General features: G+C 59.2%; 2 protein-coding genes across 4 annotated transcripts in view; both read left to right on the forward strand.

Annotated features, from left to right (window-relative positions):
• PBX1 (PBX homeobox 1) overlaps nt 1-8,293 on the forward strand; it is a 139,594-nt gene extending 131,301 nt beyond the window's left edge. For all 3 annotated transcript variants that reach the window (XM_004613738.2, XM_004613739.3, XM_055122262.1), the window contains one exon: nt 5,461-8,293. In XM_004613738.2, the coding sequence (XP_004613795.1) occupies nt 5,461-5,553 (93 nt within the window). In that variant the 3' untranslated portion in view covers nt 5,554-8,293. The remainder of the gene's footprint in view (nt 1-5,460) is intronic.
• LOC129400010 (uncharacterized) lies at nt 2,468-5,444 on the forward strand. Its single transcript, XM_055122264.1, has 2 exons — nt 2,468-4,517; nt 4,583-5,444. The coding sequence occupies exon 1, from the start codon at nt 2,500-2,502 to the stop codon at nt 3,649-3,651; it is 1,152 nt and encodes a 383-aa protein (XP_054978239.1). The 5' UTR covers nt 2,468-2,499; the 3' UTR covers nt 3,652-4,517; nt 4,583-5,444.
• Nucleotides 8,294-12,115: the final 3,822 nt, after the last annotated feature.

The following is a 12,115-nucleotide window of genomic DNA, read 5'->3' on the forward strand; positions in this document are numbered from 1 at the left end:
CCTTCTTCCTTCCCTCCTTTCATCCCTCCTTCCTTCCCTCCTTCCTTTCCTTCCTTCCTTTCTTTCCTTCCTTCCTTCTTTCCTTCCTTCTCTTCTTCCTTCCCGTCTTCCTTCCTTCCCTCCCTTCCTCTTTCCTCCCTCCCTCCCTCCCTCCCTCCCTCCCTCCCTCCCTTCCTTCCTTCCTTCCTCCCTTCCTTCCCTCCTTCTCCTTCCTCCTTCCTTCTCTTTCCTTCCTTCTTTCCTTCCTTCCTCCCTTCCTTCCTCCCTTCCTTCCCTCCTTCTCCTTCCTCCTTCCTTCTTCCTTCCTTCCTTCCTTCCCTCCCTTCCTCCTTCCTCCCCTCCTTCCCTCCCTTCCTCCTTCCTCCCTTCTTTCCTCCCTCCCTCCCTCCCTCCCTTCCTTCCTTCCTTCCTTCCTTCCTTCCTTCCTTCCTTCCTTCCTTCCTCCCTCCCTTCCTCCTTCCCTCCCTTCCTTCCTTCCTTCCTGCTTTTGTTTGGGGGTCACACCCAGCAATGCTCAGGACTTACTCTGTGCTCAGTGATCACTCCTGGCAGTGCTCCGGGGACCCTCTGGAATTCCAGGGATCCAACCCGGCTCAGCCCTGTGCCAAGGCCCGTGCCCTCCCCGCCATCCTGTCACTGCAGACAGCCCCTGGATTTCTCAGCCCCATCCGGGCACCCTCCCCTGGCCCTCCGCCAGGGCCCCCTGCAGCGTCTTCGTGGCTTGAAGCCTCTTTGTCCTTTTCTGCAGAGGGTTCTAACCGGGCCGGCGTTCTCGGGGGTGCTCTGGTGCTGCTTTGCAGGAGAGAGCCAGCGCTGAGCCGAATAAGCACTGTGAGCCAAATGAGCACTGTGAGCCGAATGAGCACTGTGATTCAAATGAGCATTGTCTATTCCCAGCTGGTTCAAGAGACGAAACTCAGGCCACACAGCAGAGCTCGGTCGCCGTGCCGGCTGGAACCCTGAGGCGTGGTGCTGGAGGGCTCCTTGCAGGCCAACTTTCCATCTGCGTCTCCCCACGGCCCCCGAGGGGGCCCAGAGTCGTGGCAGGGGAGGCGACCGCAGGGCGAGCAGAGCCCGCTTGGCAACACAGCCCTGCCCGGGAGATGCTCTGCCCGTCCCAGACGTTCCTCTGCCGCCTCCCGCTCCCTGTCTGTCTGTCTGTCCGTCCCTGGGTTCTGGATGTCTTGGGGCAGCTGCAAAGGACGGGAAGGGCCAGAGAGATGGTGCAGGGGGCGGAACGCGGTGGGCCCTGGGTCCCGCCTGGTGGGTAAACACAGCCGTGCTCAGGGCCCACTCCTGGCCGTGCTCGGGTGGTCTGTGCAGCGCCGAGGGTGGAGCTGGGAAGCCCCTGAGCCCCCGGCCCAGTGGTCCCCTAGTTATCCCCAAACATAGAGGCTGTCCGCCCTAGCTCCCCCAGGAGACCCCAAGTAAGGCACCGCCGGTTCATGATTCCGGAGTCATCGGGTCAGATCAATGAAGGATCAGCCTCCTCTCAGGCCGATAAACCTGGGACTCCTTGGGGCGCCTTCCCCTTCCTGCCTGCCTGCCGCCGCCTCTGGCCCCCGGCCTCTGGGGGCTCGGCCGTGGCCCTGGAGCAGACACTGTCCTCCCCCCACCACCCCCAGGACTTCGCGATGAGGCCTCTGAAATAGCCTCGGTGCGGGGGCTCCAGTGACTGATCCCAGCCTCCCCCGGAGGCAGGTTCCAAATGAGAGGCTGCCAGCTCGGGCTTTGTGGCCTCAGCTATTAACGTCCCCAGGGGGGCGTACTCGAACCTGCCAGCGGGGTGGGGGGGGGCCGTGAACCTGACTCCGTGTCTCTCCCTCACTGTGGGAGACAGTTGGGGCACTCATGTACCCCCCCACACACAGACACACACACACACACACCCCGCCCAGTCGCTGGCATGGCCGCCTGACACGCAAATTCAAACCCCGCCCTCCACCCTGTGCGTGCGTGTGTGCCGGAGTAGTAACGCTCAGACACAGCTCAGAGACCGTGAGAATCAGGGGAGCCCCGGCCCAGAGCCAGGAGGAAGCCCCGAGTCCCAGCAGGGAGGGCGTTTGCCTTGCACGCGGCTGACCCCGGTTCGATTCCCAGCATCCCATAGGGTCCCCCAGCACCGCCAGGAGTGATTCCTGAGTGCAGAGCCGGAAGTAACCCCTGTGCATCGCCAGGTGTGACCCAAAAAGAAAAAAAAAAGACAAAGGCCAGAGGGGGGTGCAGCCTGGGGGGGCCCTTGCCTTCCTCACGGCCGAGGACCAACTGGAGGGTCCCCAAACCACCACCGAGCTACAGAAGCTCCGAGAGCCGCTGATGAGAACTCAGAGCAGTGGGGTGGGGAGTGGCACCGGGGTCAGGGGGACGCCAGTGGGAGGGCGTGTGCCCGGATGATGGGGGCGGGTGGGGAGGGAGATGGCCGCGGGGATGGGTGGTTTGTGGGTGGGTGGAAGAAGTTGACGAGTAAGTAAGTGGGTGTGTTTGTGGGTGGAATGACGCATGGGTGGACGGGCGGAGAGGCCAAAAGAGAGATGGACAGACGGACTGACCTCACTCCAGGGGGCACTGGCTACTCCCATCCCTCGTCGGCCAGGGAGGCCTTCCAGCCATGGCCGCGACAAAAGTTTGTGCGCGCACGACCTGGGCACGGTGGGGGCAAAGGGGACCCCGCGTGAGCTCACGTGCCCCAGTGTCTGGGCTGACCACCGGGTCCCGGGGCACGCAGAGCACAGCAGCAAGCACGTAGGCACGCACGCAGGCACGCACGCAGGCACGCACGCAGGCAGGAACGCAGCCCCATGCACCGGTACCCAGATGCGCGCAGGCACGGGTACCCGGACGCGCGCACAGGTACCCAGATGCGCGCAGGCACAGGAACCCGGACGCGCGCACAGGTACCCAGACGCGCGCACAGGTATCCAGATGCGCGCAGGCACAGGTACCCGGACGCACGCACAGGTATCCAGATGCGCTCAGGCACAGGTACCCGGACGCACGCACAGGTACCCAGATGCGCGCAGGCACAGGTACCCGGACGCGCTCACAGGTACGCAGACGCGCGCGCGCTCACTCATTCCTCTCCTGCAGACTGGGAGCATCTGGCCCTGGTGCCACTGGACTCGCCACAGTGCCCGCGTCCCCCCCGCCACTCCCCTCTGCGGCACCTGGGCGCACTTCTGGGTTGCAAATGAGCGTTTTCTCCACGCCAGCGCGCGCGCTCGGGCTGGCACAGTCGGTGATGAAGCGGCCGCGGAGGTTGGCGCTGGAGAGGAGTGGGGGGTCCCCGGGGCGCCCTGGGGCTTGGCTTGGGGAATCGAGGGGCTCTTCCGCCCAGACCGTCGCCCCCAGCTCCCCAGCCGCGCTCCCCTCCCCCCTTCCCTGTTGCCCCCCACCACCCCCACGCCACGGCCCTGGTCTGGGAGCTCCCCTGAGTTCGAGTTCCCGAGCGCCGCGGTTCCCACCTTGCTCGCCCGCAGCCTGGGGTCTGGCCACCCCTCCCCGCGGCCTCCCCTCATTGCAGGGGGAGTGTCAGCTGGTGGGATTCAGTACGAGACCCGCTTCTCCCTGAGCGCCAGGGAGCACCTCGGGGTGCCGCGGACACCCGTTCCGGGAGGCTGGCCGGGTCCCCACTCACAGACTCCCCCAGGCTGAGGGTAGCTGGAGGAGGGCAGGCTGGGGTGTCGGCAGCACCTCCCGCCCCCACGGGGTGGTCGATGCGCCCCCACAGCTCCCTACGCCCAGAAATAAAGCAGCAGAGGGAGGGGAAAAGCTCCCGGCTCAGCCCTTTGCCACGGGGCCACCTGGGACCACGACACTCTGGACAGCCCAGTCTGTCCACCCTTGTCCAGTTGTGGCCCCTTCCAACCTTATTTGTCTTCTGTGCTCCCACCCGGCCTGCCCTTGACCCCTAAGCCTGATATCTCACAAACACACACACTCACACTCACACATACACTCACACACTTGTATCCCATTGATGGATTTTTACCCGCGGCCCTCTGGAATATCCCACGTGCCCAGGGGTCCCAGTTGAGAAATGCTGACTTAGGGGCCCGTCTGAGCTTTTTGCTGGGGTGCAGGGCTCTGGCAAAAGACCCTCCCACCCCGCAAAAAGCAGCAGCCGCCCCACCTGTGCCAAGTGGACGCTCATTCTCCAGTGTCCCTGCTCCCAGGCCAGCGGGGTGGTTGGTCACCCACTCTGGCATCTGAGGGTGTTTCTGGGGGAGAGAGGGTGCGGGCGGAGGGGGGAGGCGCTGTGCACGCCTCCTGGTGCCAGCCTGGGGCACCTGGTTCCAAGGCCGCTTCTGTCGCCGCCACCTGTTCCCCGGCGAGAGCTGAGCGGCAGACGCCAGGGAGAAAGTCAAGCGGAGCGAGAGTTTGCAGATACCCGCACGGCCCGCTGCGGACGAGCAGAGCGGGCGCCAGACCCGGCCAGCCAATCCCTGCGCCTTTTTATTATAGTCGGTGCAGACTGTCGTTCCCTGATTGGTCCGTGAAGGGTCTCCGACTTTTGGCGGGTACTGATTGGTCTGTGGAAGGTCGGCGGGGGGTGGGGGGGGTGCGGGACAGGAGTTCTTTGCAGGTACTGATTGGTTTATGGAAGTTCTCAGGGAATCCTGATGGGTTCTGATTGGTCCGTGGCGGGGGGGGGAGGGGCAGGATCTCTTGGCAGGTACTGATCAGTTTGTGGAAGTTCTCAGGGATTCCTGATGGCTTCTGATTGGTCCGTGTTGGGGGCAGGAGCTCTTGGCAGGTACTGATTGGCCTGTGAAAGTTATCAGGGAATCTTGATGGGCTCTGATTGGTTCGTGGTTTGGGGGGGCGGGGGCTCTTGATGAGTACTGATTGGTCTGTGGAGGTTCTCATGGTATCTTGATGGGTTCTAATTGGTCCATGGGAGTGTGTGGGCCGGGGTAGGGGGAGCAGAAGCTCCTGGCTGATACTAGTCTGTGGAAGTTCTCAGGGAATCCTGATGGATTCTGATTGGTCCGTGGGGTTTGGAAGCGGGCGCTCTTGGCGGGTACTGATTGGTCCGTGGAGGTGCTCAGGGGCTCGTGGCAAGTCCTGGTTGGTGGGTAGCTGTTCTGTGGGCGCTTGGTGGGTCTTAATTGGTTCTTAGAGGTTCTTGGGATTCACTGGGATGGGGATCCTGGTTGGTGCTTGGAGAAACTGGGGGCTCCTGGGAGTCCCAGTTGGCACGTGCAGGAGGGGTGGAAAGTACCAAGGGTTCCTGACACTGTTTCTCCACCGCGGGGTGTGCAGGAGGGCTGACACTGGGCAGCTGCCCCTGTCCTTGTTCCCTCCCTCCTAGCCTGGCCCGAGAGGCCCCCAGCTCACACCCTGGGCCCGGGCTATGCCCTGTGCATCTGGGACAGCTGCCTTCTGCGGGGTGACCCCAGCCCTGCCCACACTGACCGTCTCTCTCTCTCTCTCTCTCTCTCTCTCTCCCCCCCGTTGCAGGCTAACGGAGGCTGGCAGGATGCCACCACCCCTTCATCCGTCACTTCCCCCACAGAAGGCCCTGGCAGTGTCCACTCCGATACCTCTAACTGATCCGCCAGCACCACCTTCCCGGCTGACCGAGTGTGCCCCCCCGCGGGATCGGGCCGGGCCGGGGGTGGCAGCCGTCAGCAGACACGCTCAGAGCCTTTCTCTCCCTGGGGGTGCTCTCTCAGCCAATCTGGACACTTCTTTATACTCTCCCCCCACCCCACTCTTTTTTTTCTGGGTAGAAGCCGCCCTTCCCCGCCTCCCCGTCAGCCCTGGCGTCCGGCGTGGGCCCTCCCCCCCTTCCCCCTACACACACATAACCCCCCCTTTGCCCCTGCCCTAGGCTCCTTGGCTCCCCCCACCCCACCCCTACGATAGCCCCAGAGGTTTTCAACAATTAGAGGAATTTAAAGAGGAAAAGAAAAGGAAAAACACTGCGAAGAAAATAATAAAGGTGTTTGTACATTTCCATGCTGGTGGTCTGGGGAACCGAGTGGCCCCCTCTGAGCCGACCCCTCCCCCCACAGGCACCCTCCCCTCCCCCATTTCTCTTTGACTCTCACTACCTCTGAGCATATATATGCCACACCCCTCCCTCACCCCCCTCCCACCTGCTCACCCCCATGGGCCTCTGGTTCCCCCTCTCTCCCCCCCACCACCCAGCACCCAGGTTTTGCTCCTTGGGGCCAAGTGAAGTCCCAGGAAGGAAGGAAGTTAGAAGGAGGGAGAGGGACGGGTCTTCCTCCTCCAGGGAGCCCCCCACTTCCCTCTCAGCTGACCTTGTTCAGAACCTGCAGAGCGGAAGGAAGCTCGTGGGGCCGGGGAGGAGGCCCTGTGTCCCCTGGACACACCGGACTGCTTGCACACACGGCCTCACGTGCTCATCCCCAGGGTCCCTCCCGCCACCGCCGTGGGGCCAGCCCTGGTCACTTTATGCCACGTGAGTGGAGAGAGGGAACAGGCAGCCGTGACACGTGTGTGGGACATGTCGCGGCGGGGGGTTCCTGGCGGGCGTGTGGGGGGCACAGCCCAGAGGGCAGAGCTGGGTGGGCCGCGGGCTCAGGCTTTTCCGTTCCCTGGGAAGAGCCGGAGAGACGCGAGGGCTGCACTGCCTCTTGCCTGAATGGGGGGTCCGAGCTGGAGAGGGGGGTTGCCACCTGGCTCCCCAGGCCCAGGGTCGCGCTACATGGGGCTGGGGGCCTCCGAGGGGAGCCGGGACAGGAAGGCCTTGGTGATGCCGATCGCGCCTTGCTGGGCCGGTTCTGCCTTCAGCTTGGGTCCCAAAGCAGGTCCCGGTTCTCCTGCACCCCGTGGGCGTCCTCGGTCCCCCCCACCCCCACCCCTGCCGTGGACCCGACCAGGGAAGGATTCTCTCTGCAAGGGGCGTGCGCAGTGCTCCGGGACTCAGCCTGGCGTGTGCAGCAGGGCGGGCGGGTGCCGCAGAGAAGACAGCAGGGACGCTTAGAAGGACGAAGCCCACCCAGCGTTGCAGGGGTCAGAAGCAGGGGGCCCGGGGCTGGATCCGCCGGGCAGGGCGGGGCTAGATGGTGAACGACGGGGTGGCAGCAGGCAGACCCGGCCCCCCGTCCCGTCGGGGCGCAGAGCCAGCGCCACGCCACGAGGGACAGGCTGCCCCCCTCTCGGGCGGGGGCTGGCATCAGGCTCTCCCCGTCTCCCGCGCTCACCACTGTGCTTCCCTCCATGCCCCCAGCCCCGCTGCACCGCCCCCGCCCCCGCCCCCAGCCAGGCACGCACAAACCGGGAGAAGGCGGCCACAGAAAGGGGGTCGGGAAGAACAAGCCCAGCAAGACCCCCGGGTCATTCCTGTCACCGTCTGGGGTGGTCCGTCCTCCAGAGACCAAAGGGGGGTCTTCCCCTGAGCCAGCAGGACGCGGGGGTGGGTTTGCCCACCTTGAACCTCTCCACCACCTCCCGCCGCTCCCCCCCACCCTCGGACCCACCCTGCAGACCCCACTCCGGTGCAGACCCCGCTGCACGCTCCTTGATTTTTCCCTTCACTGGTCGCTGGGGTTGTATTTGCTGGTCGTCTTTTTCTCACGCGTTTCCCCCCCCCCCGCTCCACAAACCCCCCCCTTCTAAGTTGTATTTTTCTGCCCAGAAAAAAAACCTGACTTCGATACCAAAAAGAGATGAAACTACAGAAACTCAAATTTAAAAAAAAAATACAAAAAAAAACTTAAAAAAAAAGAAACGAACAAACAAACAAAAAGACTCAAGATCCTTCCAGCTTTATTAACATTCTCCATTGTTTCTTGCGACTTGTGTCTCGTCCTTTGTAGCATTGATGACGAACATTTGATAATGAATGTTCTTGTATATTCAGATAAAGGGAAAACCAAAAAGGCGGTCTGGATTTAACAGTGTTTATAATAAAAAAAAAAAATTAAAAACGACCCTCAGAGCACGGAAAACAGGATGGGGGTGCATCTGCGACAGTGTGCATTTTCCTGTGTTCGTTTATTATTTTTTTTATTTCAAACACCAAACTACCTACATTCATCATTCCCCGCCCCGCCCCCCGTTTTTTCTTTGATTTTCTTGCATTTGTGAATTAGTTCAAGAATGCTAGAAAAAGTGTCGAATCGTGCACTCCCATTTCCTGTTCCACGACGTTTAAAAGTGACAGTAATTCGTTTTGTAAACTAAAAAAAGAAAAAGAAAGGTTGGAGTAGCAAAAGCGTAACAGACTCATCACCCATGATTATGTTGGACTCAGAGACCCAGAAATAAGTTCTTTTTCTTTCTCCCTGCTCTTTCAAATATGAAAAAAAGAAAAAAGAAAAAGATTTCTTTTTCTCCCTTTCTCTTTGTTTTGTGTGATTTCCGGTTTGTGGATGGCGGGGGAGGGACTTTTCTTTTAATGATCAGGATTATAATCTTGCTGTTTTGAACCCTTCAGTATGTATCCGAGGTGGTGTAAAAAGAGGGGGGGTCCTTCACGGAGAGACGGTTTCCTTTTGGGGGGCTTTAGGATTCAGTTGCCTTCCAAGATAACAGCCTGTGAGCTGCTGCGGCATGGACCACACCTGCAAGCCCCAAGGGGGGGACAAAAAAACACTAAGTACAGGACCTGGGTTCTCCGGATCATTCTAGAAATCCAGCTGGGCCACCTGGACCTGGTCTCTTAATGACTGACCGTCACCCAGAAGTGCTTCCTTGTCTTCCCTCCTGATCGATACCATCCCAGGGGACCTCTCCCCACTGGAAAGGACCATTCTTCTAGGACAGTGACCCACGCACGGACCGAGTGGTCCCCGGTGGACAGTGATCCCTCCATCCGCACACAGGGCGTGAGAGCCGGGGGACGTGGAGCCAGACCCCCTGCCACCAGCTGGACATCAGAAGGCCACGTGTGTCCCCAGGCCTCCGCCTCCGCCCCGCGGGGATGCGTCCTGGATGGAAGCAAAAGCCGCATCTCTCCATTCAGCAGAAACGCAGACATTTTCTGAAAGCAACGGGCGCCAGAGTCAGAGGAGGGGTGGGCCGGCCGGGGGACCCCCTGGGACGGGTCCCCCTGCCAAAACCCCGACTCTCTGCTTTGAAGTTAGAACAAAACCCAGAGAAGCTTTTCACACCACCGGTCCAAGTTCCATCTCTCCTTCCTAGCGTTCTGGAATCTTTCCCTTTTTTCTTTCTTTTTTTTTTTTTTTGTAAACTTACAGGGATTTTTTCCCTTTTGTTAAAATACACGCTGTCCTTCCCCCCCTCCCTCTCTTCCTTTCCTTTTTCCTCCCCTTTCCTTTTGGCGTTTTCCAGTTATTTTGAATTGCTTTTCCTCGTGCGCCCGTGACAGCTCCCACCCCCGCCCTCTGATTACTCAGAGTATAAACCTGCAAAGTTCTGTTCCCTTTGGGTTTTGAAAGTTTAAGCTTTTCAGCTTCTGTTCCCCTGGGTTCCACCTGAGCTCCTGTGTTTCTCTGATAATACTAACACGGCGTAGGTTTTACAGTCCCCTAATTTGTACTGGTAATGCATATTCCAAATAAATAGTTTCTTTTGTTGCAAAAATGAAGACTTGTATTTTTGTTCCTTCCTTCCAGCTAGGGCTGAGTATGTGGATGGGGGCTGACACGGTGGGCCTGGTGTCATGTAGCCGTGGAGCACATGCCCTTTGGGGGGGTCCCCAAAAGAAGCAGGAGGGAGTGGGGAGAGCTGGGAAGTTATCTCAGAAGCTCCATCAGTCCTGCTGGGGGCCAGGCGCCCCCAGGACCCCTCCTTGCTTGTGACTCCTTTATCAAGAGCCAAAGTTTCAGAAGGAGCGGGGCCAGGCGCTAGCAGGAGCACAGACTTGGCATGTGGGAATCCCAGGCTTGGACCCTGGTTCCGTCTAGTCCCCAAGCTTGGCTGGGCAAGTCCAACACCTAATGAGATTCTCCAGAGCAAAGCCCCAGACACCACCCTTACTTCAGTGGGTCTGCTTTGCTTGTGGGGTCTCCAGGGAGAGAAAACAGCTGTTGGGGGGGTATCCTGTGTCACCCCACTCAGAGGCACCCCACCATGTGGGACATCTCCCAGGGATCTCAGTGTCTGGGGGTCTCGAGTAAGCACTGTGCCATCCTGAGCCTGATTCTGCTCCAACCCCCATGCATGTCCCCCAGCAGCTGATGGTTCATTCCTATTTCTGATCTTCAAGCCCAAACGCTCAGATCAGAGGCCCCTCCATGGGCAGGTAAGCACTATTCACCCACTCACCCATTCTGAATCCAAATCGCTCACACTCAGCCAATGGGACCACTCCTGCTAACCCAATCGGGACTGAGCTCACTTACCCACTCACCCAATCAGGATTCAGACCGCTCTATGGTTGAATCATCTACTCAGCCAATCAGGATTCAGACTGCTCTGTGGTTGAATCATCCACTCACCCAATCAGGATTCAGGTCACTCATGCTTACCCAATCAGGACTGAGCTCAGTTTCCCACTCACCCAATCAGGACTCAAATCACTCACACCCAGCCAATCAGGATTCAGATCACTATGTTTGAATCATCCACTCAGGATTCAGATCACTCAGCTTATCCAATCAGGACTGAGTTCACTTATCCACTCACCCAATCAGGATTGAAATCACTCACACTCACCCAATCAGGATTCAGTTCACTCATGCTTACCCAATCAGGACTGAGCTCACTTACCCACACACCCAACCAGAATTCAACCCCTCGGGCTCACCCAATCCGGATTCGATTCACCCACTTAGGATTGGAATCAATGGAAAATGGAAGGGGTGATGAGTCCCCCAAAGAAATCCCTGGAACGCATGTAGGGGCGGGCTGGAGATGCCAGCCAGGCCAACCACGTCCTGCTCTGGGGGCTGGAAGGTTGGAGAACAAACCACTCTATTCATCAATTTTCAAGCTTGGGCAAGAACGGAAAATTATGTCTAAAGCCCTAGACCCGGGAACATGGAATCCGGCTGGGCTTAGGGGAACGGATGTGGTGGGCGAGAGATCAGTCTTACAAGGGGATGGCTAGCAGCATCCTGGGAGAATGTGGGGCCAAACCGAGCCCCCAGAAGCAAGAAGACATGGCTTCAGAACCTCCCCCTCTAACTGGAAGGTAGGTCCCTCCTTCCCATCAGACTGGAGGCCAGTTCCACCCCCTTCAACCACTGGGAGGCAGCTGGGCCCGCATGCCCCATACACAGAAAGATGACTACACTCGGGAAGAAAGTCCTCTCTCTCTCTCCCTCTCCCTCCCCCCCCCTCTCTCGCTCTCTCGCTCTGTCTCCCTCTCCTCTCTTCCTCTTTCTTCTCTCTTCCTCTCTCTACCTCTGTCTCTTATTGAATCACCCTGAGATACACAGTTACAAAGTACACAGTTACATGGTTACACAGTTACATGGTTGGGTTTCAGTCATACAATGAGCAACTTCTAGTTTAAAATAATCAAAACCATGCCAGGAAGGGGCTAGAGAAACAGCTCAGTGGATCGGAGCACTGGTTTTGCATGCAGGAGGCTTATGCACTGCTCTGGGGCACCGCAGGGTCCCTCAGGCGTGGAGTGCCACCCCCCTCCTCAGCCCACCCCCAGCAAACACCCCAGCAAAAACAGGTAGGGGCCCAGAGAAAAGTGACCAAGACGTGCACGCAAGGAAGGCAGTTCTGTAGAGATAAACGAGGTGAGAGTAAGAGTGTGGGGCTCCCGAGGATGCAGCCTCCTCCTTCCTGTTGTTTTAAGTAAAAGCTGTCGGACCGGGGGGTGGGGGGGGGGGTGGGGGGGTGGGTGTTGGTTGCTATAGCACCCAGCTGGGTTCCATCCAGGGCCAGGAGTGACATCTAAGTATAGGACGGAAGGACTGACCACCACCTGGTGTGGTCCCTCAAGACAAACAAAAAAGAACTATTGGTTCTAGCCAGTGGCCATCTCCTGGAGCAGGGGGTCTCCACACTTCTACTTTGCTCTGTCATTTTGCAAACCTTGGCCGGAAGTCACAGTGTCAACCTAGGCACGCCCCTTTGGGAGCAGAGCCCCGCCCCTTCTGGGAGCCAATCCTTGCCCCTTCTGGGGGCAAAGCCCCGCCCCTTCTGAGAGTCTGGTCCCTCCGCTTCAGAGAGCCCAGCCACGTCCTTCTGGGAGTCAAGCCCCGCCCCTCTGGGAGCC

This window comes from Sorex araneus, chromosome X (genome assembly GCF_027595985.1).
Source record: "Sorex araneus isolate mSorAra2 chromosome X, mSorAra2.pri, whole genome shotgun sequence".
Classification (NCBI taxonomy): domain Eukaryota; kingdom Metazoa; phylum Chordata; class Mammalia; order Eulipotyphla; family Soricidae; genus Sorex; species Sorex araneus.

Coding starts and splice junctions, on each gene's coding strand:
- LOC129400010 (XM_055122264.1), top strand. CDS start 2,500: ATGGGTGGACGGGCGGAGAGGCCAAAAGAGAGATGGACAGACGGACTG.